Consider the following 23,276-nt stretch of genomic DNA (forward strand, 5'->3'; position numbering starts at 1 on the left):
GGTGGAGCGATGGCTCCGGGTGTATGCGCAGACAGGATGGATGAGCCGGTGGACTGAACTGCCGGCAGGTGGGTAGAAATACCTCCAGCGTTTGTCCCTGCTTCGGAACAGCCACCGGCGCGCAGAGGTCCTGCCTGCAGGCTGGTGCCACCCTCTGCTCTGCAGACACAAGGCGGCAGCAGCCGGCAGCACAGGCAGCTCGGCGCGAAGCGAAGGCTGCCCCAGCTGCCTGCGGGCGGGCACTCTCGCCTCTCAACGCGCCCTCCGCCGCCTCTCGGGAGAGACGCCTCCAGTCCCGGGGCAGCGCCGCGTCCCCGGGGCAGCTGCTTCTCCCGCGCCCTGAGGAGACGCGCAAGAAGGTCTCCAGAGGGAGGGGAGGCTCCGGGTGGCGAGAACAGCCCCGGCCTAATTCCCACCGGCAGAATCCTTCGTTTTCGGTCAGAAGTCCTGCAGGCCACGTCGCTGGCATTTGTTTCAGCTCCGTTAGCGACTGACTAACGGACCGCCCCCACGAGTTCCTCCGAGCCGCCTCCCCACCCCTCCGGGCAGAGGCGACCCGCGCCCCCCTCAGCGTTCGCACCGGAGCTGCCCGCCCCGGCCTCCCGCGGCCCTCGCCCGGCGGGTTCCCGCCCCGCTGTGCAGCTCCTCGGGCTGTGCTCCTTCCGCTCCTTCTCCTCTGCGTTTCGGGCGGTTTTCCAGCACGTTTCTAAGCGGCCGCCGGAGCCGGAGCCGGAGCCGGAGCCGGAGCCGGAGCCGGAGCCGGAGCCGGAGCCGGAGCCGGAGCCTCCTGCCGCCCGCCCGCCCTGGCCCTGCGCGCTGGCGCGGGAGGGGTTAATGCGCTGGGGCGCGCGGGCCCTTTAAGCGCCCGCCGCGGGGGGGGGGGGGGGGGGGGGGCGCGTGCGCAACCGGCGCCGCTGGCGCGTGCGCAACCGGCGCCGCTGGCGCAGGCGCCGCCGGCCCAGCGATGCGGGCGCTGGTGGGTGAGTGCGGGCCGGCGGTGCCCCGCGGGTCGGTGCGCGGAGGCCGCTCGGCAGGCCGCGGCGGGGCGCGGCGTCGCTCAGGGGCGCTGGTGCGGGTGGGGGGCTTCAGCCAGGCCGCTGCCGGCAGCGGGGCGGGCGCGGGAGGCCGCCCGGCGGAGGGGGCTGGTCCTGAGTGGCGGCCCCAGGGCGCCGTGGGGCGCTGCGCACGGCAGCTGCGTGCGGGGCTCTGTGAGGGGGACGTAGTTTTGGGGGGGGCGGGCCTGGGTTGAGGGTGCTGCGGGGAGAGTCCGAAGCAGCCCCCCTCTCCGCCGCCCCCCGGGGCTGGGGGGTAGGACGTGGTGCGTGGCGGCCGGGCCCGGGGGGTGGAGGCCCTCGGGGCTGGGGTGCCGTGCGGGAGAGCTGGGCGGCGGGGGGCTCTGGGCCCAGAGTAACGTACCCGGGAAGCTGGCCGTGGTAATGGGGACGCCTGTGCAGGCCTCGGGATGCCGGTCCGGGTAGCAAATCTGCAACGTCCTGTCTTTCTCCTAGGTGGTGGGACTGGCTTTGTGGGCAGAGCCCTGACCCAGCTGCTGCGGAGCCGTGGGCGTGAAGTGACCCACGTCTCTCGACAAGGGGGCGAGGGTCGGATCCGCTGGGTATGAGCTGAGAGCGGTCACAGGAGGGAGAACGTGTCAGGGCTGAGGAACAAGCCCGCTTGCCCTGGCCTGCCACGGCATACAGGGGATCTGCAGTCTGGCTCCTGTGGACGTGCTCTTGGGCTGCTGGGTGCTCCATGGGCCATGGTCATTGGGATGGGTACTGCTGTAGCTCCAAGAAGCAAAACCTTCTCCATTCACGCTTGTGCTCCAGGCAGTGTTGGGAAGGAGCTGGCTGGGGTTCTGAGGAGCCCGCCCTTGGTTGTTGGGAAGGCTTGAGCAGAGGGGAGGATGGGTGTGTGATGCCTCTGTTACCCCTGCCTAGGAAGAGTTGTCCCACTCTGGACTGCCCCTGTGCGACGCCGTGGTGAACTTGGCCGATGAAATGTCCCCAACCCTTTCCGCAGGTAACTTGATCTCCCATAGTGCTGTTGGGACAAGGTGAAGACAAGACAGCCCAGTGTCATCAGAGAATGTGGAAGGGATCTGGGGAGGAAACAGGGTGTCCGGCAACCACTTGGGTTCCCTAACTGTTGACATCTGGGTCCTCAAGTGTCCAAAGCATTTCTGTGGGCCTGTTAAGTTCTGGGAGACCTTTGGAAGACAGCTTCCCTTCTGGATTGACGGTTGGAGGCCAGGCAAAGTAGTTCCACATTTCCAGAATGACACTGGATGCCTACATTTAGGTAATGCAAAATCAGAACCAAAGTTTGATTTCTGTGAGGGTGTTTTTGGAAGTGCCTCCGCCAGGCGCTTGGGAAGAATTCACTGCGCCCAGCTTTGGTGTCCAGCTCCTCTGCTACCTTTGTCCTAAGGCAGTCCAAAACCCACAGCCCTTTGTGGGAAGTGGAGAGCCACCATCTCCCAAAGTGCCCATGCATTTGGGTGGTAAGATCCCATGTCCTCCCCCTGCTCTGGGGTGGGGGGAATTCACGTGACCTCTCCTGTGTTTGTGAGCGGGTGTCTGCTGGGCCCCCCCTTGGTGCTGTTGTTTCTTGGGATGTCCTTGTGGGGAGCGTAATGAGTGGCTCTTCCCTTGCCAGATGGGGTGATGCCTTCTGCAGGGAAGTCATCAGCAGCCGGGTTGAGACCACCAAGGCCTTGGCCGAAGCCATTGCTGAAGCTGAACAGCCACCCCGTGCTTGGGTCCTCGTCACGGGCGTAGGTATTGGTTGGGCCCGGCCAAGGCATGACTCATGCTGCCCTGGAGAGGTATACCTCCAGACAGAAACAGGCTTCTGGGGGGACACGGCTTGCCTTGAAATGCCAGCTTTATTGCCATTGATGTTGCTGTGTTTAGGCAAGCCTTGATCAGCTTTCTGGTACTGCTGGAGAGGAATTTGGGTCCCTATGCTTTCTCTTGGTGTCATTAGGAGAGGACCTTTTCTCCGTTTTCCTGTGAAAGCCTTTAGGCATCCTGTAGAACCAGTCTGTCTAAGCAGGGCCTCAGCTGACTCCCCCTGCCTATCTCCAGCTTGGCATTTCTGCTTGCTACAGTCTTTAAAGCTGCCACAGTTTAGCATCTGTGATGCCCAATTTTAGAGCAGCCTTTCTATGCAGCCAGCTCAGTGTGTTGCGTGCTGGTATGTTTGGTTCTTGGGGCTGTCAGCTCAACCTGAGTATTAGTGCATCCTGCTGAATTTGCAGAGCACATTGGTAGTTCAAAAACTTGTCAGCATTGCCATCAGAGAGACCCTGTGCTGTTCATATGAGGATGCCCCGATGCAGTGATGGAGTTCTGGGCTCCTGGAGGCAGGGAAGAGGGTCCATTTTGGTGGGGGGGGGCTGGTGTCACGATTCAACCCTGACTCCCTTTCTGCTGTTACACCCGCAGGCTATTACCGCCCTAGCCCCACAGCCGAGTATACTGAGGACAGTCCTGGGGGGGATTTTGACTTCTTCTCGCGCCTGATGACTCCTGGGAGGCTGCAGCTCTCATCCCTGGGAGCCCAACTCGTGGTGTTGTGGTGAGATCTGGTGAGATGGGGCATCATGCCTGTTCAGGGTGGCTCTGCTTTGGTGCTGGGGCAAGAGGGGGATGAGGAGGGAGAAGGACATCAGGTCTTGTGCCTCTCCTTGTTGGGGTGCTGTTCCAGTCCAGCCCTCTAAGGATTGTCTCCTGGTTGTAGGTCTGGGGGTGAAGGGGTCTTTTGTCCTTTGGGGAGGCGGTCCTGGTCTCGCTGTTTTCCCCACAGGGGTAGTGCTGGGCCGAGGTGGTGGTGCAATCTCTCAAATGGCTTGGCCTTTCCGTCTGGGACTAGGAGGCCCCTTGGGCTCTGGGCTGCAGCCCTTCCCATGGATCCACATTCGGGACCTGGCTGGGATCGTGTGTCATGCCCTGGAGAGTGAGAGCCTGCAAGGTGTCCTCAGCGGTGTCTCCCCATCCTCCCCTGACACCTCCAATGGCACCTTTGCTCAGGAGCTTGCTGCCGCCCTGGGGCGCCCAGCCCTGCTGCCGGTGCCTGCTTGGGCAGTGCGGGCTGTCTTTGGGGCAGAGCGGGCCGTCATGCTGTTGGAGGGCCAGAGGGTGGTGCCAATGGGGCTGGATGAGATCCTCCCAAGGGTACTGAGGGAGCGATGGAAGTGCTCACCAAGCCACTTTCAATCATTTATCAGCAGTCCTGGCTAACCGGGGAGGTCCCGGTTGACTGGAGGTTAGCAAATGTGACGCCCATCTACAAGAAGGGCCAGAAGGAGGATCCGGGGAACTACAGGCCTGTCAGTCTGACCTCAGTGCTGGGGAAGGTTATGGAGCGGATCATCCTGAGTGCCATCATGTGGCACATACAGGACAACCAGGTGATCAGGCCCAGTGTCGTGGTTTAACCCGGCAGGCAGCCAAGCACCACGCAGCCGCTCACTCACTCCCTCCCGCCCCCAGTGGCATGGGGAGAGAATCAGAAGGGTAAGAGTGAGAAAAACTCGTGGGTTGAGATAAAGACAGTTTAATAGAACAGAAAAGGAAGGAAAAATAATAATAATAATAATAATAACGATAAAGATAGAATGTACAAAATGAATGCAGTTGCTTACCACCCGTGCTGACCGATAACGAAGTAGCTATCGCTACTTCCACGCCTACCATTCATATACTGAGCATGACGTCACATGGTATGGAATACCCCGTTGGCCAGCTGGGCTGGCTGTTCTGGCTATGCTCCCTCCCAGCCGCTCGTGCGCTTAGCAGGGCATGGAAGCTGAATGTCCTTGACTAGCAGGGTACTTAGCAACAACTAGAAACATCAGTGTGTTATTAACATTCTTCTTATACTAAATCCAAAACACAGCACTAGGAAGAAATTTAACTCTATCCCAGCCAAAACCAGGACACCCAGTCAGCATGGGTTTATGAAAGGCAGGTCCTGCTTGCCTAACCTGATCTCCTTCTATGACAAGGTGACCCACAAGTGGATGAGGGAGAGGCTGTGGGTGTTGTCTACCTGGACTTTGGTAAAACCTTTGACACCGTTTCCCAGAGCATTCTCCTGCAGAAACCCATGGCGTGGACGGGTGTACTCGTTGCTGGGTAAAAAACTGGCTGGACGGCCGGACCCGAGTTAAATCGAGTTGGTGGCCAGTCACAAGTGGTGTTCCCCAGGAAGCTAATGTTCCCATATTTAGCTTGAGTTGCAGTTAGCAAGAGTCACTGCAGGCTGGTCTGCAGCTGTGCTGCTGGAGTTTGGGACTCTTCTAGGCTTTAAATGGTCCTGGGGTTAAGCCAAATGTGGGAAATGATGGTGGAGAGGTGCAAGGTTTGCTGAAGAAGCTCCTGCCCACTGGATGCCACGAGAGGCTGAAGGACTTGAATCCCGTGCATGGTCTTCCTCAACTTCCCCTGCCCTCTTTTTCCCACTGGGCTAGCTGAGTTCCTTCAGCTATGGAAGAGGACAAGAAGATCCATGCAGCAGATGAGAAGGATCAGACTGAACTTCTGTCCCAGGTTCTGAGGCCCTCTGCCCCGGCAGTATTTGGTGTTCAGCAACAGTCTTTGTGTTTCAACATGCTCTGATATCCAGTGGTCAGCCACTACCACTTCAGGGACCCAACCTGCAGCCCCTTCTCTCCTAAATGGGTGTCTCAGTTGGCCACCAGAACTTACGATCTCTCCAGCAACTGGCCCCCTCTGGTCCCTCCAGTAACCAGTTCTTCCAGTTGTCTTACTCACACACACAGCTGGTTCCCAGGTCACTTCACTTACTCAGCTGCTAGTCTGCCTGGATACTTGCTTACACACTTACACAGCCTTGCTTGCTCCATTTGCTGGCACCATGGACACACTGACTTCTGACTCCAGTTACTGCACACTCAGGCCCCCATACACACACATGCACGCAGAGAGCCCTCACCCAGGAAAATCGTTAGAAATGGGTTTAATAAGAAGACAGGAGAGACTGCCTTGAGCAGGCGTGGGGCATGGCCAGACAAGTGTAGCGACCAGCCTGTGGTTCCTCCCCTAAACATCCTATAACAAATCTTGTACAGTCCTGAGATGCTTTTCCCTTTCATTCCATACTGTGTCCGTACCCCGTAGACATTAACTCTGCCTCAGTCTGTAAGGTGACCCAGAAAGCTGCTACCACCGACACATTGGGATGGGTATCACCCCCAGGGCATGGGGCTGATGGCTGTCCTGGGACAGCCCTAGGAAGAGCTGGGTCAGGGTGTCCATTTCTCTGGTTGGGTTATTGCAGTTTCTCTACCTGTTGTTGGGCCTCTGTGCTCCTTTGTGTGTGAGGAGACCAGCTTTTTATCGTATAACCAAAGAAATTCACTTTGCAGGGGAGCAGAGAAGAGCCTGAACCCAGCAGCACTGGTAGGCATTTTGAATAACCACTTCTCTGAAGGCTTTACTGATAAGGCAGTCCTGTAGCAATGACTGAACTTTTATTTCAAAGCACAGCTGAATGCAAGCTCCAGGGCAGCGGGTCCGTAGATGGGAGAGGTATTATTTCCATTTTCTCATCCTGAGAAGGGGAGAAGTGACTACTCTGGCAGGACTGTTCCATCTGCTTACTGAGCTTGGGAACCGCTCCGTACTCCTCTGGGATGCAGAGGAAAGTGAAGAGAAGAGCTGGTTTTTGTGCTCCAGGGCACCTCCACTACGACAGGGGCATCTACACCATGACATAAGGGACAGTTTTGGCCTTGGTGGATACGAGGTGGGTTGGCAGCAGTGCAGAAGTCTGCAGGGCATAAGAGGGCTTTGTCCCTTATGTGTCTATTTAAAGATGATGCATTTGCCATGGAATTCACCCCGTCTTTGGGCATCTGTAATGCAGGAGTATGATGACACAGGGCGTTAACATAAGGTCTGCAACTATACACCCACGTATACAGGTGTAGGGGTGAGCTGAGCATCTGCAAACAGTTGTGTTACTGAAGTCTGGTGCCATTTGAAGGGAGACCAATTTCTTGGTCCCTGCACAGACAGATTGAGCTGAGAACTGGGAATTCTGACTGATATCATCTGACTGATTTACTTGAAAAGGTCAAAGCAGAGTATCACATGGGCATTTTCTAGCTTTACAGGTAATAAATACAGCAGAATTTTACTTTGAGTCTCTGCTCACGAGCAGTACAGAGCTCCAAGGACTATGCTGAAAAAATCTTTAGAATCTTCCCATTTCTTTTTTGTGGTATGACCCATCTCAGAGATGTTGGAGCTCTTTCCACTGATCGTAAGCCTCGGGTAACCAACTTCATTTCCTCACTTAAGCACCTACTCTTTGATTGCGTGAATTCTGCCCCTTAACCAAGGACAGCGATGAAAAAAAAAACAAAAGCGCTAAGGCATACAAAGTAGAAGAGCTGAAGGAAATTGTTTCAGCCTCTCTCTGGTGAGTTTATTAGGGCAATTTAAGTGGGACAAAAAGAGACTCGACAAGCAGGACATGCCTCATAAAGAATAAAGCAATCACTTTAGTCTAGTGCACATGCAAGATATCTAGGATATAACAAGCCGTTATGCTTGAGTGTTGAGCTTTGCCCCCCCGATAAAGGGGCATAAGAGTCTGTGCTGGCGAGGTAAGCATCAGTCAGGAGGGGCAGAATTCGCCTTCACGCCTCCCTGGAATGCATCCTTGGGTCATGGCAACTGAGGCTTATTTGTACCCTCATGGCCTCGACACTTAGTGCTGCAGAGTTGGGGTCTGCCACGAGCTCCATCAACACCGATGACATCGGTGATGGACCGAATGGACTGATGATTCCTGACCACTAGCCTGACTTGTGTCCCTCTTTCTATTGCAGATTTTATAGCTATATTGTTTTTTTCTCTTGAATTCTTGAGCTAGCAAGGATCTCATCTCGGCAATTCCGCTTCTGTCTGTGATCAAACAGTACTCTACTTTTTTTTTCTATATATACTTCCTCACAGCTCTTTTGTAGTTGTCTGAGCCGTGGTTACACAGCTGTGTCTTAGATCCTTGATACACTGGCAGCTGAATCCTGGCTGGGTATGGGCTTACAGCAGGGTCTGCAGACATAGGATTACAGCTGTCTCCCCTGATGGCCTGGTATCTTCTGATCAGGAGCGCTATCACTCTATTTGTTTAATATTAGAGTCTGGTATGAGGCCAAGTCTCTGCTTACACCCCTACTTAGCAGGCTGCAGACACCAGAAGACCTAAGCTCTTCTTAGTGGCAGTGTCTGTGGCTAAACCCCGTCTTAGGCCTGCTTCCATGGTCATTATGCCATTCTGCTCAAGTCTTGAGCTGTGATGCCTTAGCTTTACTAAACAAGCCAGCTGCATTAACAAACATTTGACAACTCCATGAAAATTTATTGTTTTAGTACATTAATAGTTAAGTTGTGAAAGTCTCTCTCTGGCATAAGCATATTCCAATGCAATTTATGTGTGCACACTCTAAAACAGTATACCATACAATAACTTTAAACACACAAAAATGTCAATGCTAAATGCTTGCTACTCAGTGGAAGCAACATTTGCGTTTGCATGTGAGGTTCTAATGCATACCTAAAATAAATTTGTCACATCTTGTTGCAAACATCAGTGACCTATACAAATATCAGTAGTTTGCAATAATATCATCAATTCTTTTCCTATCTGTTGAGCAGTTGAGCAGCTTGCCCTATTGTCGGTTACTTCATTCACAGAGCATCAAAAACCTCTCATTCATTTTTTTTTTTTTTTAAATTAACTAATATTCTCTCCAGTAACCTGCAGGTTTCTGAGATCTTTTGTTGTTAATTTGATTACTACCCTTTGGTTTCATCTTTCCCTTTTGGCAAATCAATAAACTTCATATTTAGCATGAAATAAAAATAAGTTGAAAAAGGTCATGGGTCAAGATAAAGACCAGGAGATCACTTACTGGTTACCATCAAGGGCAAAACAGACTTGGCTTGGGGAAAACTAGTTTAATTTGTTGCTATTTAAAATGGAGTAGGATGACAAGAAACAAAGAAAAAAGCTTAAACACCTTCCCCCCACCCGCACTTCTTTAACAGGTTGCACAGAGAAGTTGTGGATGCCCTGTCATTGGAAGTGTTCAAGGTCAGCCTGGATGGGGCTTTGAGTAACCTGATCTGGTGAAAGATGTCCTTGCCCATGGCTGGGGAGTTGGACTAGATGATCTTTAAAGGTCTTTTCCTACTCAAACCATTCTATGATTTTATGACTCTACGATTCTTCCTAGGCTCAACTTCATTCCTTCATTTCCAGCTCTTCTACCTCCTACCTATCTCCAAGAGGCTCAGGGAGGATGGGGAATGGGGGTTGTGGTCACTTCATAACTTCATCTCTGTTGCCCCTTTGTCCTCCTACTTTTCCCTGCTCCAGCATGGGATCCCTCCCACGGGCTGCAGTCCTTCAGGATAAACCTGCTCCAGTGTGGGCTCTCCACAGGCCACAGTTTCTTCAGGGCATATGCATGTGCTCCACCATGGTCTCATCCATGGGCTGTAATGTGGATATCTGCTACAGCGTGGTCCTCTCCATGGACTGCAGGGAGACACCTGCTCCACTGTGGTGTCTCCCACTGGCTACAGGGGAATATCTGATCTGGCACCTGGAGCACCTCCTACCTCTCTTTCTTCTCTGACTGTCTTAGTTTCGGCAGGGATAGGGTTAAATTTCTTCCTAGTGCTGTGTTTTGGATTTAGTATGAGGAGAATGTTGATAACACACCGATGTTTTCAGTTGTTGCTAAGTGCCCTCCTAGTCCAAGGACAGCTCCCGTGCCTACTGACTGAGCTAGGTACACAAGATGGGAGGGAACATAATCAGGACAGCCAGCCCAGCTGGCCAATGGGGTATTCCATACCATGTGACGTCATGCTCAGTATATGAATGGTAGGCGTGATCCAGGAAGTACCGATCGCTACTTGGTTATCGGTCAGCGCGGGTGGTGAGCAATTGCATTGTGCATCACTCATTTTGTATATTCTATCATTATTTATTATCATTATTCTCCCTTTTCTGTTCTATTAAACTGTCTTTATCTCAACCCACGAGTTTTTCTCACTCTTACCCCTCCGATTCTCTCCCCGTCCCATTGGGGGGCGGGGGGAGTGAGTGAGCGGCTGCGTGGTATTTGGCTGCCTGCCAGGTTAAACCACGACAGTCCGTTTTGGCGCCCAACGTGGGGCACGAAGGGTTGAGATAACGATAGATCTGACCAAAGCGTGTTAAGGCAAAATTGTTATAAGCATCCATTATATTGATTGGTCACAATGTTGATGTATTGGCTGTCAAAGTTGTGGGGCTGGCTCTCAATGTTGGGTCATGTAATACCTTGCTTGCAATATGTGTTCCCTTTTGTGCTGTTTATCATTATTCGGAACTGGGCCAAGATTATCATTTTGTTGCTGTTTTATGAGGTGATAAAATCATTGGTCGTAAGTCTAATCTGGTATCTGTACTCGGCACTGCCGTCATTTCTGTACCTCGGGAACCACCTCTTAGAGATTATTGGTAATTGCACTCGTTTCTCCTCAGAGAATGAATTTAAGGGGGAGACGGGATGGGACACTCTCTCTCACTTGTTCATCTTCCCTTCCATATCGTCAGAAACTCCTTTTTCTTCTATCCTCTTCACAAAGATGTCCACAATATTCCCTGAGAATTTTGAATATCCTTGGGATGCTCAAACAAGCATGTTCATATTGGTACTATGTCTCCTGAATGTGGTTCAGGCCTTGTTTAGGGTTAAACAACTATTCAGGAATACTGTCCAGAGATCAACCCTCAGGAACAAGAAAAGAGGGAGGGCAAGCAGCGGTGCCTCATCGGGGCGGGCGGAGCGGCGAGTCTCGGGGGTGGCAACAGACACGGTGGCTACTCAAAACCCCACGACAGGCACTGCGGCTACTCCAACCCCCATGACAACCCCTGTGGCTACTCAAACCCCGGCAACAGTCACCGTAGCTTCTCCAACCCCTGCGACAAGCACTGCAGCCACTCAAGCTCCGGCAACAGGCACTACAATTACTCCAACCCCCATGACAAGCACTGCAGCTACCCAAACCCCAGCAACAGGCACTACAGCTGAACCAGAGGACCAACCCTTGCTGGTATCCGTTGCCCCTGTACAGAAGAGGAAATCTTGGAAGCGGAGATCAGGTCGTTTAGAAAGAGATGATGAAAGAGCAGGGCCATCACAAGGAGGGGAGGAGGAAGAGGAAGAACTCATAAACGAGACGGAAACCACCCGATCCCTATCCCTGAGTGAGCTGCGAGATATGCGGAAAGATTTTAGCCGTCGTCCAGGCGAGCATATTGTTACCTGGCTGCTCCGATGCTGGGATAATGGGGCCAGTAGCCTGGAATTGGAGGGGAAGGAAGCCAAACAGCTGGGATCCCTTGCTAGGGAAGGAGGCATTGACAAAGCAATCGGAAAAGGGACACAGGTCCTCAGCCTCTGGAGGCGACTGCTGTCAGGCGTGAAGGAAAGGTATCCCTTCAAGGAAGATGTTATATATCGCCTAGGCAAATGGACCACTATGGAGAGAGGTATCCAGTATCTGAGAGAACTAGGCGTGCTGGAGGTGGTTTATAGTGACCTGGACGATGTCCGAACACCCAAAGATCCAGATGACGTCCAGTGCACGCGACCCATGTGGCGGAAGTTGGTACGGAGTGCACCAGCATCGTACGCCAGTTCGTTGGCAGTACTGTGCTGGAAAGAGGAAGAAGCACCAACGGTGGATGAGGTGGTTAGCAGACTTCGGGATTTTGAAGAAACTATCTCCTCCTCCCTTGTCTCGGCTGTAGAGAAACTGTCCCGAGAGGTCCAGCAACTCAAAGACAATAGGTCCTATTCTTCACCTGTACGGACCAGTATCTCAGCCATTAGGAGTCAGCGTTTTTCTCCTCAAGAGAGAGGATATCGAAAGTACACACCACGGGGCACCCTGTGGTTTTACCTGCGTGACCACGGAGAGGACATGAGGCAGTGGGATGGAAAACCTACCTTCATCCTAGAGGCACGTGTACGTGAGTTGCAAGGAAAAACAATCACACAAGGGGGTTCTCCCAGGAAAAATGCTGCTCCAGTTTTCAGGAAAACCCTGTCTCATGACGGTCCAGTTTCCAGTGAACAGTTCCCCAGACAGAGTAGAAGGGCTGATCTTACTTTGGACTGTAATGAAGGAATTCTTGACTCACGTTTGCAAGAAGTGAGAAGCGGATACTATGACCAGAACTAGAGGGGCCCTGCCTCCGGCCAGGTGGAGGAAAGGGACAACCGGGTTTACTGGACTGTGTGGATTCGATGGCCTGGCACATCAGAGCCACAGGAGTATAAGGCTCTCGTAGACACTGGTGCACAGTGCACCCTAATGCCATCAAGCTATAAAGGGGCAGAACCCATTTGTATTTCTGGAGTGACAGGGGGATCCCAAGAGTTAACTGTGTTGGAGGCCGAAGTGAGCCTAACCGGGAACGAGTGGCAGAAGCACCCCATTGTGACTGGCCCAGAGGCTCCGTGCATCCTTGGCATAGACTACCTCAGGAGAGGGTATTTTAAGGACCCAAAAGGGTATCGGTGGGCTTTTGGTATAGCTGCCCTGGAGACGGAGGAAATTAAACAGCTGTCCACCTTGCCAGGTCTCTCAGAGGACCCTTCTGTTGTGGGGTTGTTGAGGGTTGAAGAACAACAGGTACCAATCGCTACCACAACAGTGCATCGGCGACAATACCGCACCAACCGAGATTCCCTGATCCCCATCCATGAGCTGATTCGTCAACTGGAGAGCCAAGGAGTGATCAGCAAGACTCGCTCACCCTTCAACAGTCCCATATGGCCAGTGCGAAAGTCTAATGGAGAGTGGAGACTAACAGTAGACTACCGTGGCCTGAACGAAGTCACGCCGCCACTGAGTGCTGCCGTGCCGGACATGCTAGAACTTCAATACGAACTGGAGTCGAAGGCAGCCAAGTGGTACGCCACCATTGACATTGCTAATGCCTTCTTCTCCATCCCTTTGGCAGCAGAGTGCAGGCCACAGTTTGCTTTCACTTGGAGGGGCGTCCAGTACACCTGGAACCGACTGCCCCAGGGGTGGAAACACAGCCCTACCATTTGCCATGGACTGATCCACACCGCACTGGAACAGGGTGAGGCTCCAGAACACCTGCAATACATTGATGACATCATCGTGTGGGGCAACACAGCAGAAGAAGTTTTTGAGAAAGGGGAGAGAATAATTCAAATCCTTCTGAAAGCCGGTTTTGCCATAAAACAAAGTAAGGTCAAGGGACCTGCACAGGAGATCCAGTTTTTAGGAATAAAATGGCAAGATGGACGTCGTCAGATCCCAATGGATGTGATCAACAAAATAACAGCCATGTCCCCACCAACTAGCAAAAGGGAAACACAAGCTTTCTTAGGCGTTGTGGGTTTTTGGAGAATGCATATTCCAAATTACAGTCAGATCGTAAGCCCCCTCTATCAAGTGACCAGGAAGAAGAACGACTTCAGATGGGGCCCTGAGCAACGACAAGCCTTTGAACAAATTAAACAGGAGATAGTTCATGCAGTAGCCCTTGGGCCAGTCCGGGCAGGACAAGATGTGAAGAATGTGCTCTACACCGCAGCCGGGGAGAATGGCCCTACCTGGAGCCTCTGGCAGAAAGCACCAGGGGAGACTCAAGGTCGACCCTTAGGGTTCTGGAGTCGGGGATACAGAGGATCCGAGGCCCGCTACACTCCAACTGAGAAGGAGATATTGGCAGCATATGAAGGGGTTCGAGCTGCTTCGGAAGTGGTTGGCACTGAAGCACAGCTCCTCCTGGCACCCCGACTGCCGGTGCTGGGCTGGATGTTCAAAGGGAGGGTCCCCTCCACACATCATGCAACCGATGCTACGTGGAGTAAGTGGGTCGCACTGATCACACAACGGGCCCGAATAGGAAACCCCAGTCGCCCAGGAATCTTGGAGGTGATCACGAACTGGCCAGAAGGCAAAGATTTTGGCATATCCACAGAGGAGGAGGTGATACGTGCTGAAGAAGCCCCACTGTATAATAAACTACCAGAAAACGAGAAGCAATATGCCCTGTTCACTGATGGGTCCTGTCGCCTTGTGGGAAAACATCGGAGATGGAAAGCTGCTGTATGGAGTCCTATACGCCAAGTTGCAGAAACTGCTGAAGGAGAAGGTGAATCGAGCCAGTTTGCAGAGGTGAAAGCCATCCAGCTGGCCTTGGACATTGCTGAACGAGAAAAATGGCCAGTACTTTATCTCTATACTGACTCATGGATGGTGGCAAATGCCCTGTGGGGGTGGTTGCAGCAATGGAAGCAGAACAACTGGCAGCGCAGAGGTAAACCCATCTGGGCTGCCGCATTGTGGCAAGATATTGCTGCCCGGGTAGAGAACCTGGTTGTAAAAGTACGTCACGTAGATGCTCACGTACCCAAGAGTCGGGCCAGTGAAGAACACCAAAACAACCAGCAGGTGGATCAAGCTGCTAAGATTGAAGCGGCTCAGGTGGATCTGGACTGGCAACATAAAGGTGAATTATTTATAGCTCGGTGGGCCCATGATGCCTCAGGCCATCAAGGAAGAGATGCAACATATAGATGGGCTCGTGATCGAGGGGTGGACTTAACCATGGACGCTATTGCACAGGTTATCCATGAATGTGAAACGTGCGCTGCAATCAAACAAGCCAAGCGAGTAAAGCCTCTTTGGTATGGAGAACGATGGTTGAAATACAAATATGGGGAGGCCTGGCAGATTGATTATATCACACTCCCACAAACCCGGCACGGCAAACGCTATGTGCTCACCATGGTGGAAGCAACCACCGGCTGGCTAGAAACATACCCTGTGCCTCATGCCACTGCCCGGAACACCATCCTGGGCCTTGAAAAGCAAGTCCTATGGCGACATGGCACCCCAGAAAGAATTGAGTCAGACAACGGGACTCATTTCCGAAACACCCTCATAGACACCTGGGCCAAAGAGCATGGCATTGAGTGGGTCTATCACATCCCCTACCATGCACCAGCCTCCGGGAAAATCGAACGATACAACGGGCTGCTAAAGACAACACTGAGGGCAATGGGTGGTGGGACATTCAAGCATTGGGATACACATTTAGCAAAAGCCACCTGGTTAGTCAACACTAGGGGGTCTGTTAATCGAGCTGGCCCTGCCCAGTCAAGACTTTTACGTACTGTAGATGGAGATAAAGTCCCTGTCGTGCACATAAGAAATATCCTTGGGAAGACAGTCTGGGTTACTCCTGCCTCTGGCAAGGGAAAACCCATGCGTGGGATTGCTTTTGCTCAAGGACCTGGGTACACTTGGTGGGTGATGCGAAAGGATGGGCAAGTCCGGTGTGTACCTCAAGGGGATTTGATTTTGGGTGAAAATAGCCAATGAACTGAATTTTATGATGTCAATTGTTATATGATATTGTATATCATTATTTCTATGGTTGCTATCAATGGTGTAGCAGTGAAAATCACCCAGATTAATGAAGAATGAACTAACTCCGATGAAACCGAGCAAAGTGCAACGATGATAGAACTGAACGAGTACAGCAGTACCGAAATGAGAACTGGCTTCAGGATGCAACAGCCCAACACCACACACCATCCTTCTGGCCCTGAAAGACTGTTATGACAGATGGAGCCCAAAGTTGTGGACTAAAAGAACTCAATGGACATTTATATATATTTATGTGTATATATGTATGTATATGTATTATATGTATATATGTATGTATATGTATTATATATGTATATATATAAAAAGATAGTGGTGATTAATTGAAAGGTATCGAAAAAAATGTGAGACCTAAGCATAACGTAAATGGTATGGAATAAGGGGTGGATACTGTCTTAGTTTCGGCAGGGATAGGGTTAAATTTCTTCCTAGTGCTGTGTTTTGGATTTAGTATGAGGAGAATGTTGATAACACACCGATGTTTTCAGTTGTTGCTAAGTGCCCTCCTAGTCCAAGGACAGCTCCCGTGCCTACTGACTGAGCTAGGTACACAAGATGGGAGGGAACATAATCAGGACAGCCAGCCCAGCTGGCCAATGGGGTATTCCATACCATGTGACGTCATGCTCAGTATATGAATGGTAGGCGTGATCCAGGAAGTACCGATCGCTACTTGGTTATCGGTCAGCGCGGGTGGTGAGCAATTGCATTGTGCATCACTCATTTTGTATATTCTATCATTATTTATTATCATTATTCTCCCTTTTCTGTTCTATTAAACTGTCTTTATCTCAACCCACGAGTTTTTCTCACTCTTACCCCTCCGATTCTCTCCCCGTCCCATTGGGGGGCGGGGGGAGTGAGTGAGCGGCTGCGTGGTATTTGGCTGCCTGCCAGGTTAAACCACGACACTGACCTTGGTGTTCGCAGGAATGTTTCTCACGCTTTATTTTTTCCTCACTCCTCGCTGCTGTGCAGCATTTTGCCCTTTCTGAAATATGTTTTCAGAGAGGTGCCATCAGCTTTAGTGATTGGCTCAACTTTGGTCTGAGGTGGTTCTGTTGTCAAGCTGGCTGGAATTGTCTGTGTCTAGCATGAGGGCAACCCTTGGTCTCTTCTCACAGAGGCCACCCTGCTGAACATCAGCTCTGTGCTGAACACCACTTTCATTTCCTACTCTGGTTGTATCACCCAAGTCTTTTGTTTTCTGTTAGCTTAACCTTTCTCACCATGATGGTCTGGCATGACCTAAAGGGTTACCCAGCCTGTTTTCCATGAACTTCTCCAACGTGAGTTCTTCCCACAGGCTACAGTTCTTCCATGAACTGCTCCAGTATGGGTCATTTCCATGGGATGCAGTCCTTCAGGAATAGACTGCTCCAGCGTGGGTTCCCCATGGGGTCACAAGTCCTGCCAGCAAACCTGTAAACTGGAGGAGGAAGGAAGTGGGTTCCACCACTGTTCGAAAAATATAACTACTATGGCTTTTGTGGACGAACTTGGTACTGTTGAGTGGATCCTGGGAGGGAATGCAGAAAAATGTTGAAATTTTGGAGGACTTTTCTGAACTAACTGGCCTCAAGACACAAGGGGAGAAATGCCATGGCTTTTACATCCAGCCAACAAAAGATTCATATACCATCAATGACTGTCCTCCATGGATGATTAACAGCACACCCCTCAATATGATTGAACTGGGTAGTTCTGAGAAATATCTGGTTTATGTATTGACCCACGGACTGGAATATCAAAACCAGAACTACTGAAGAAGGTGGAGGGATGGTTACAACAGATTGGAAAGGCAGCATTGAAGCTGTTTCAGAAGGTTGACATCTTGAAAGGATATACTATTCCATGATCTACCTAGCGGATGAAGCTGGTGTAAAAGTCATGTACCTGGAAACCCTTGATTTGGCAATTTGAACTGCCGTCAAGGAATGGTTACATCTACCAGCAAGTACTTGTGATGCCATCCTGTATTCCAGCACTCGGGATGGTGGATTGGGTATTACCAAGCTCTTGGGGTTATACCTAGTGTTCAAGCACGAAGACTACACAGAATTGCGCAGTCTTTGGATAAGGCAATAAGAGCAGTAGTTTGACAAGAGGGCATTGAGAAAGAATTTGAAAGGCTGTGGATTGCAGCGGGAGGATAAAATCCCATCTATTTGGGACCTGAGGGTGGTTATAGTAATACCAGAATTAAGTGGGGAGGAACTAGTCTTGGAAAGGGAAGTACCCACTCCAAAAATCATCTTTCCAAGACCCTGTAACTGGAGGAAACAGGAATTTATCAACTGGACTAAGCTGCTGTCCCAGGGCCATGGAATTTCCAACTTTGAGAGGGATAAAATCAGTAACAACTGGATTGAATATTATAGGGGCATTCCCCACAGAAAGCTCCTCACCGTGTTACAGCTGAGAGCTAATGTCTACCCCACAAGAGAATATCTAGCAAGAGGCAGACAAGAGACTCAAATCATGTTGGCATTGTCAAGCAGATAATGAGACCTGTTCACATATTATTGGATACCGCCCTGCAGTACAGGATGCTAGGAACAAAAGACGTAACAAACTTTGTGAACTATTGACCAATGAGGCAAAAAAGAAAGAATGGGTAGTATTCCAAGAACCGCTGCTGAAGGATGAACAAAATGAATTATTCAAACCGGACTTCGTGTTCTTTAAAGGAGATCAAGCCCTTGTAAAAGACATCACAGTTAGATACGAGAGTAAACCAACATCTTCGGCGGACACAGCAGCAGCAGAAGTAAGGAAATACCAGCATCTTAGAGATCAAGTTCAGGAAGTGACTAATGCTACTACTATCAAATTTATAGGATTTCCATTAGGAGCACGTGGAAAGCGGTATCAAGGCAGTTATGAATTGTTAGCAGAACTAGGATTCTCCAGTTCCCGACAGGAAAAGGTCGCTCATCGATTACCAAATCAGGCATTATTTACTTCAGTGGACATTGTACGTATCTTTGCTAGTCAAGCAAGGACTGTTTTAATGACTGTTTTAATGAATTAATGATTGTAATTGTATGAATTAATGAATTGTAAATAAACTGATTCTTTTTTTCTATCTATCTAAGAATCATGGTAGAGTGGAGCTAACTTGTCTCACGACGGTCTTAACGGTTCAGACTTGGAATCATGATGCATCACCTATCTTGCCAAAAGACATCAGTTGCCGGCCTTTACTTAGGTGGACAGGTCACCTTTACTTAACCTGGAAGAGGAACATGTATAATTTATATATATGTTCGATAAGTACATCATGGGCTCCTCTCTGCACAGGTCCACAGGTCTTGCCAGGAGGCTGCTCCAGCGTGGGCTTCCCACGGGGTCACAGCCTCCTTCAGGTGCATCCATCTGCTCCAGCATGGGGTCCTCCATGGGCTGCAGGTGGATATCTGCTCCGTTAACCTCCATGTGCTGCAGGGGGACAGCCTACCTCACCACAGGCTGCAGGGGAATCTCTGCTCTGGTGCCTGGAGCACCTCCTCCCACTCCTTCCCTGACCTTGGTGTCTGCAGAGTTGTTTCTCTCACATATTCTCACTCCTCTCTCCAGCTGCAATTGCTGTTGTGCAGCAACTTTTTTCTCCTTCTTAAATATGTTATCACAGAGGCGCTACCACCATTGCTGATGGGCTCGGCCTTGGCCAGTGGCGGGTCCATCTTGGAGCCGGCTGGCATTGGCTCTATCGGACATGGGGGAAGCTTCTAGCAGCTTCTCGCAGAAGCCACCCCTGTAGCCCCCCTGCTACCAAAACCTTGCCATACAGACCCAATACAATGGAATCAATCAGCAGTAAATAATAGCAGCAAGCAGTCATGTAGCAGCAATCAATATAACAGCAACAACCAATAACTGCAACAGCCGAGCAGGTATATACTATGACAGGTTACTACAAACTTACCGTTAGTGAAGCAACTTACCAACAATAGAACAACAGATACGACACATTACTTATATGGATATATATCGGTATCAAGTGAAGCAGACAGATCTCAGAAGGGGCCAAACTGTCCCAAACGGAAGGACAAACCGATCCCAGAAGGGGACCAACCATCCCAGAGGTGGGAGGACAAACTGAATCAATCCCAAAACTGGGCCCAAAGTGAGACCAATAAAACAACAGAGTCTCACTTCAAAGATGACCCATGTCAGAGTCTGGTGTCGGCCAGGTGTCCCCGGTGAGAGTCCAAGATCTCGTAGAAAGGTCATGTGGAGAATTCAACCTGTTTAGGAAAGAAGTACGTGCAGCACTTCTCAGTGAGTTCTTAGTGAGAGGGGCTCCATTTTGGATAAAAATTAAGTCCTTTTTATATCATAGAGACATAAGAGAGCATAGGACACCTTCACTTAGAGCAGCCAATAGACGCTGTCGATTTCTGGTTTTCACCTGTAGCAGTCAATAGAATCATAGAATCATAGAATCATACAGGTTGGAAAAGACCTCTAAGATCATCGTGTCCAACCGTCAACCCAACACCACCATGCCCACTAAACCATGTCCCTAAGGGCCTCATCTACACGTCTTTTAAATACTTCCAGGGGTGGTGACTCCACCACTTCCCTGGGCAGCCTGTTCCAAGGCCTGACCACTCTTTCAGTAAAGAAATTTCTCCTAATGTCCAATCTAAACCTCCCTTGGCGCAACTTGAGGCCATTTCCTCTTGTCCTATTGCTAGTTACTTGGCAGAAGAGACCAACACCCACCTCACTGCAACCTCCTTTCAGGTAGTTGTAGAGCGCGATGAGGTCTCCCCTCAGCCTCCTCTTCTCCAGGCTAAACAACCCCAGTTCCCTCAGCTGCTCCTCATAAGACTTGTGCTCCAGGCCAAGTGGAGGTGATGTTTTCTGTTCTTGCAGACCAGTTTTATTTTCCCAGACTGTTTCCACTTTTTCAGACAGTAAGTTGTTGTTACCGTTTCTTGGTTTTTGCGCTTACCGATTTTATCTCAGGATGTCTCCGGTTTCTTGGTACCCAGCTGTACTTCGAAGAGGCCAGCTGCAGTTCCAAGGATGTTTCTGCTTCCCAGGCCTAGTTCCCAGGCTCACAGTTCCAGGCTGGTAGGCATTTTCTTTTGGTCAGTGATTTTACCCTTCTAACCAGGTTGCCTTTCCGGCTGCTTACATCCCTCCATTCCTCAGTCTACAACCACTTATGGATCGCTAGGAGTGAGACTACACCATATCTGATACATCTCCCTTGCTTTCTGATGTGTGAGGTGGAGGAGACTCATGTCTGATCAGGTCCAATGTTCTGACTTCTGGGAGGATTTGTCTGTTGGCACACAAGTATACAGAACCAGCCTGGATGAAAGAGACACACAGAGTGATTTGATATGAGATATCGTAAAGGAAATAAGTTTTGTAATATTGGTGTCTCCGTGTGAGTTACACCTCTACACTTCAAATATACTCGCTGGAGAGCAAGAAAATGAAAGGACGTGAGGGAGACTTTCAGGTCCCCATAGCAAGAACACCTATATTTGATCAGCTGAATCATTTCTTTGGCTCCACTGATGGTTCTGACCGTTGGAGACCTGACTCACCAATAAATACCAGGATTTGGGTGCCCAGACGTAGGTCTGTTAATCTCTCCTCAGGTCAGCTGTGAGGATCCCACCCAAGAACATCCGCAGAAGGTCAGACTGAAGCCTTGCCTTGCTCGGTAACTTGATTCTTTAGATAACCATGAGCGAGCGTGTCAGCAAGACTATAGGAATAAGTCAACATATTTTGCTAGGGCGATGGAATATTTTACTAGGCTCCAGAAACTTGTGCAGGGGTATATGCTGTTGTTCTTAGACACCATTTAATTTAATTTAATTTAATTAATTTTATTTAATTAATTTCATTCCTGTGACTGTGTAACTGGACCTGCAGGGATAATAATGAAGATTTAAATGCCCAATTTACATCTTCATTTGGATACCTAGAGTTAAGTATCCTCATCTTCACCTGATTCTTGCCCGTGCTGACTACACTGAATCATGCTGTCCCCTGTAATGAGGAGTTCTTCACTGACTATAATGTAACTGCAGGTATTTTGAACACATGAAGACACCTACACTGGGGTGTCTTCACCAGCAAATGGAAGCTAAGCATTGGGTTTTTTAACTAAAAGAACTAGAAAAGAAAAATGTGTTTTGTCTTATTCCCCCATTCTGGTGAAAATAGGTTCTTTCCTACAAATTCTTCTGGGGTTTGTTTTTCCCAGAAAGAAATGGATTTTCTGTAGTGCTGTCAAATAACACTCCTTTTCATCCTTGGAGCCAGGTCCCCTGAATATCCACAGAATAGAATTGACTGTTGATTACTTGTCTTCATCTTCACTCTGGAGTGAAACAAAAGCATGTTTATAGAGTAGATCCCTTTCAAGAGGCAACATGAATAAATTGGAACGGGTTCTGTTCTTTCTATGCAGTCATCCAACACTACCTAGGTAAGCTCTGCAGTGTCAAAGACCTGCAGTGGCTCTCGAGAAATAGCCCTGGTGCTACAATGCAGACCCTCAGATCCATACTTTAGAAGTTTGGGGGTTTGTTGGTTGGTTGGTTTTCTATGGTGGTTGGGTTTGGTTTTGTGTTGTTGGGTGGAGGTTTTGGGGGTGTTTTGGGTTTTTTTTGTGGGTTTTTTGCGACTAAGCATAGCCCTCATAATAGTTCAGAATTTTTGAACAGGGAAAAAAAAAAGGCCTACACAGGCACACACATAAATGTAGGGCCACAGACACACTATGTGGTACTCAGAATAGATGCTCAAACAAGTGCTACACAGTTGGACACATCAATCTTTACTCTGAGAAGAGACGGTGTCCCACCGTGCATGTCTTAGCGGGTGGGTCATTCCTTCCTGGGAACTGTTTTGTCAGTTTGAAGAAGGTATTAGCTTTGTTACAGTGAGAGCCCATTTAGTACAATAGGAGTAGGTGGGTGGGTCAAAACAGTGTGCGCTCTGCTACTCGAGAGGAGATGCCACTGTACAAAGTGAATGTGCAAAGGGTTCGTACAAAGTGAAACAGTTCATGTCCATCTAAGCTGTTCCATAAGCTGAAATAATACAGTTAGAGAGGATAATTTAGAGATTCTCTTCTGAATCACACCCTACCCAAAGCAAACCAGTAAGGTAGTGTGATTTTACCCCAGCCAGTAACTAAGCACCATGCAGCCGCTCGCTCACTCTCCCCCGGTGGGATGGGGGAGAGAATCGGAAGGGTAAAAGTGAGAAAACTCATGGGTTGAGATAAAGACAGTTTAATAGATAAAGCAAAAGATGCGCATGCAAGCAAAGCAAAACAAGGAATTCATTCACTGCTTCCCATGGGCAGGCAGGTGTTCAGCCATCTCCAGGAAAGCAGGGCTCCATCACGCATAACGGTTACTAGGGAACGCCATCACTCCGAATGTCCCCCTTCCTTCTTCCCCCAGCTTTATATGCTGAGCATGAGGTCATATGGTATGGAATACCCCATTGGTCAGTTGGGTTACCTGTCCTGACTGTGCTCCCTCCCAGTTTATTGTGCACCTGGCCGAGCATGGGAAGCTGAGAAGTCCTTGACTAGCGTAAGCGCTACTCGGCAACAACTAAAACATTAGTGTGTTATCAACATTCTTCTCATACTAAATCCAAAACACAGCACTATAGCAGCTGCTAGGAAGAAAATTAGCTTTATCCCAGCCAAAACCAAGACAGGTAGATACTGTCACTGCCTGTGCTGGG

General features: G+C 50.0%; 1 protein-coding gene and 1 long non-coding RNA gene across 2 annotated transcripts in view; both read left to right on the top strand.

Annotated features, from left to right (window-relative positions):
- Positions 1–928: 928 nt before the first annotated feature.
- Positions 929–23,276, top strand: part of LOC142091603 (uncharacterized) — a 34,814-nt gene continuing 12,466 nt past the window's right edge. The window contains exon 1 of the long non-coding RNA XR_012676860.1: positions 929–980. This is a non-coding gene — a long non-coding RNA (uncharacterized LOC142091603). The remainder of the gene's footprint in view (positions 981–23,276) is intronic.
- LOC142091595 (epimerase family protein SDR39U1-like) overlaps positions 938–23,276 on the top strand; it is a 300,851-nt gene continuing 278,512 nt past the window's right edge. Inside the window, 7 exon segments of the mRNA XM_075171025.1 lie at positions 938–976; positions 1,509–1,615; positions 1,941–2,022; positions 3,450–3,530; positions 3,533–3,592; positions 3,811–5,555; positions 6,395–6,774. Of these exon segments, the coding sequence (XP_075027126.1) occupies positions 2,001–2,022; positions 3,450–3,530; positions 3,533–3,592; positions 3,811–4,244 (597 nt within the window). The 5' untranslated portion in view covers positions 938–976; positions 1,509–1,615; positions 1,941–2,000 and the 3' untranslated portion in view covers positions 4,245–5,555; positions 6,395–6,774.

The sequence above is a fragment of the Calonectris borealis genome, chromosome 22, assembly GCF_964195595.1.
Source record: "Calonectris borealis chromosome 22, bCalBor7.hap1.2, whole genome shotgun sequence".
Lineage (NCBI taxonomy): Eukaryota > Metazoa > Chordata > Aves > Procellariiformes > Procellariidae > Calonectris > Calonectris borealis.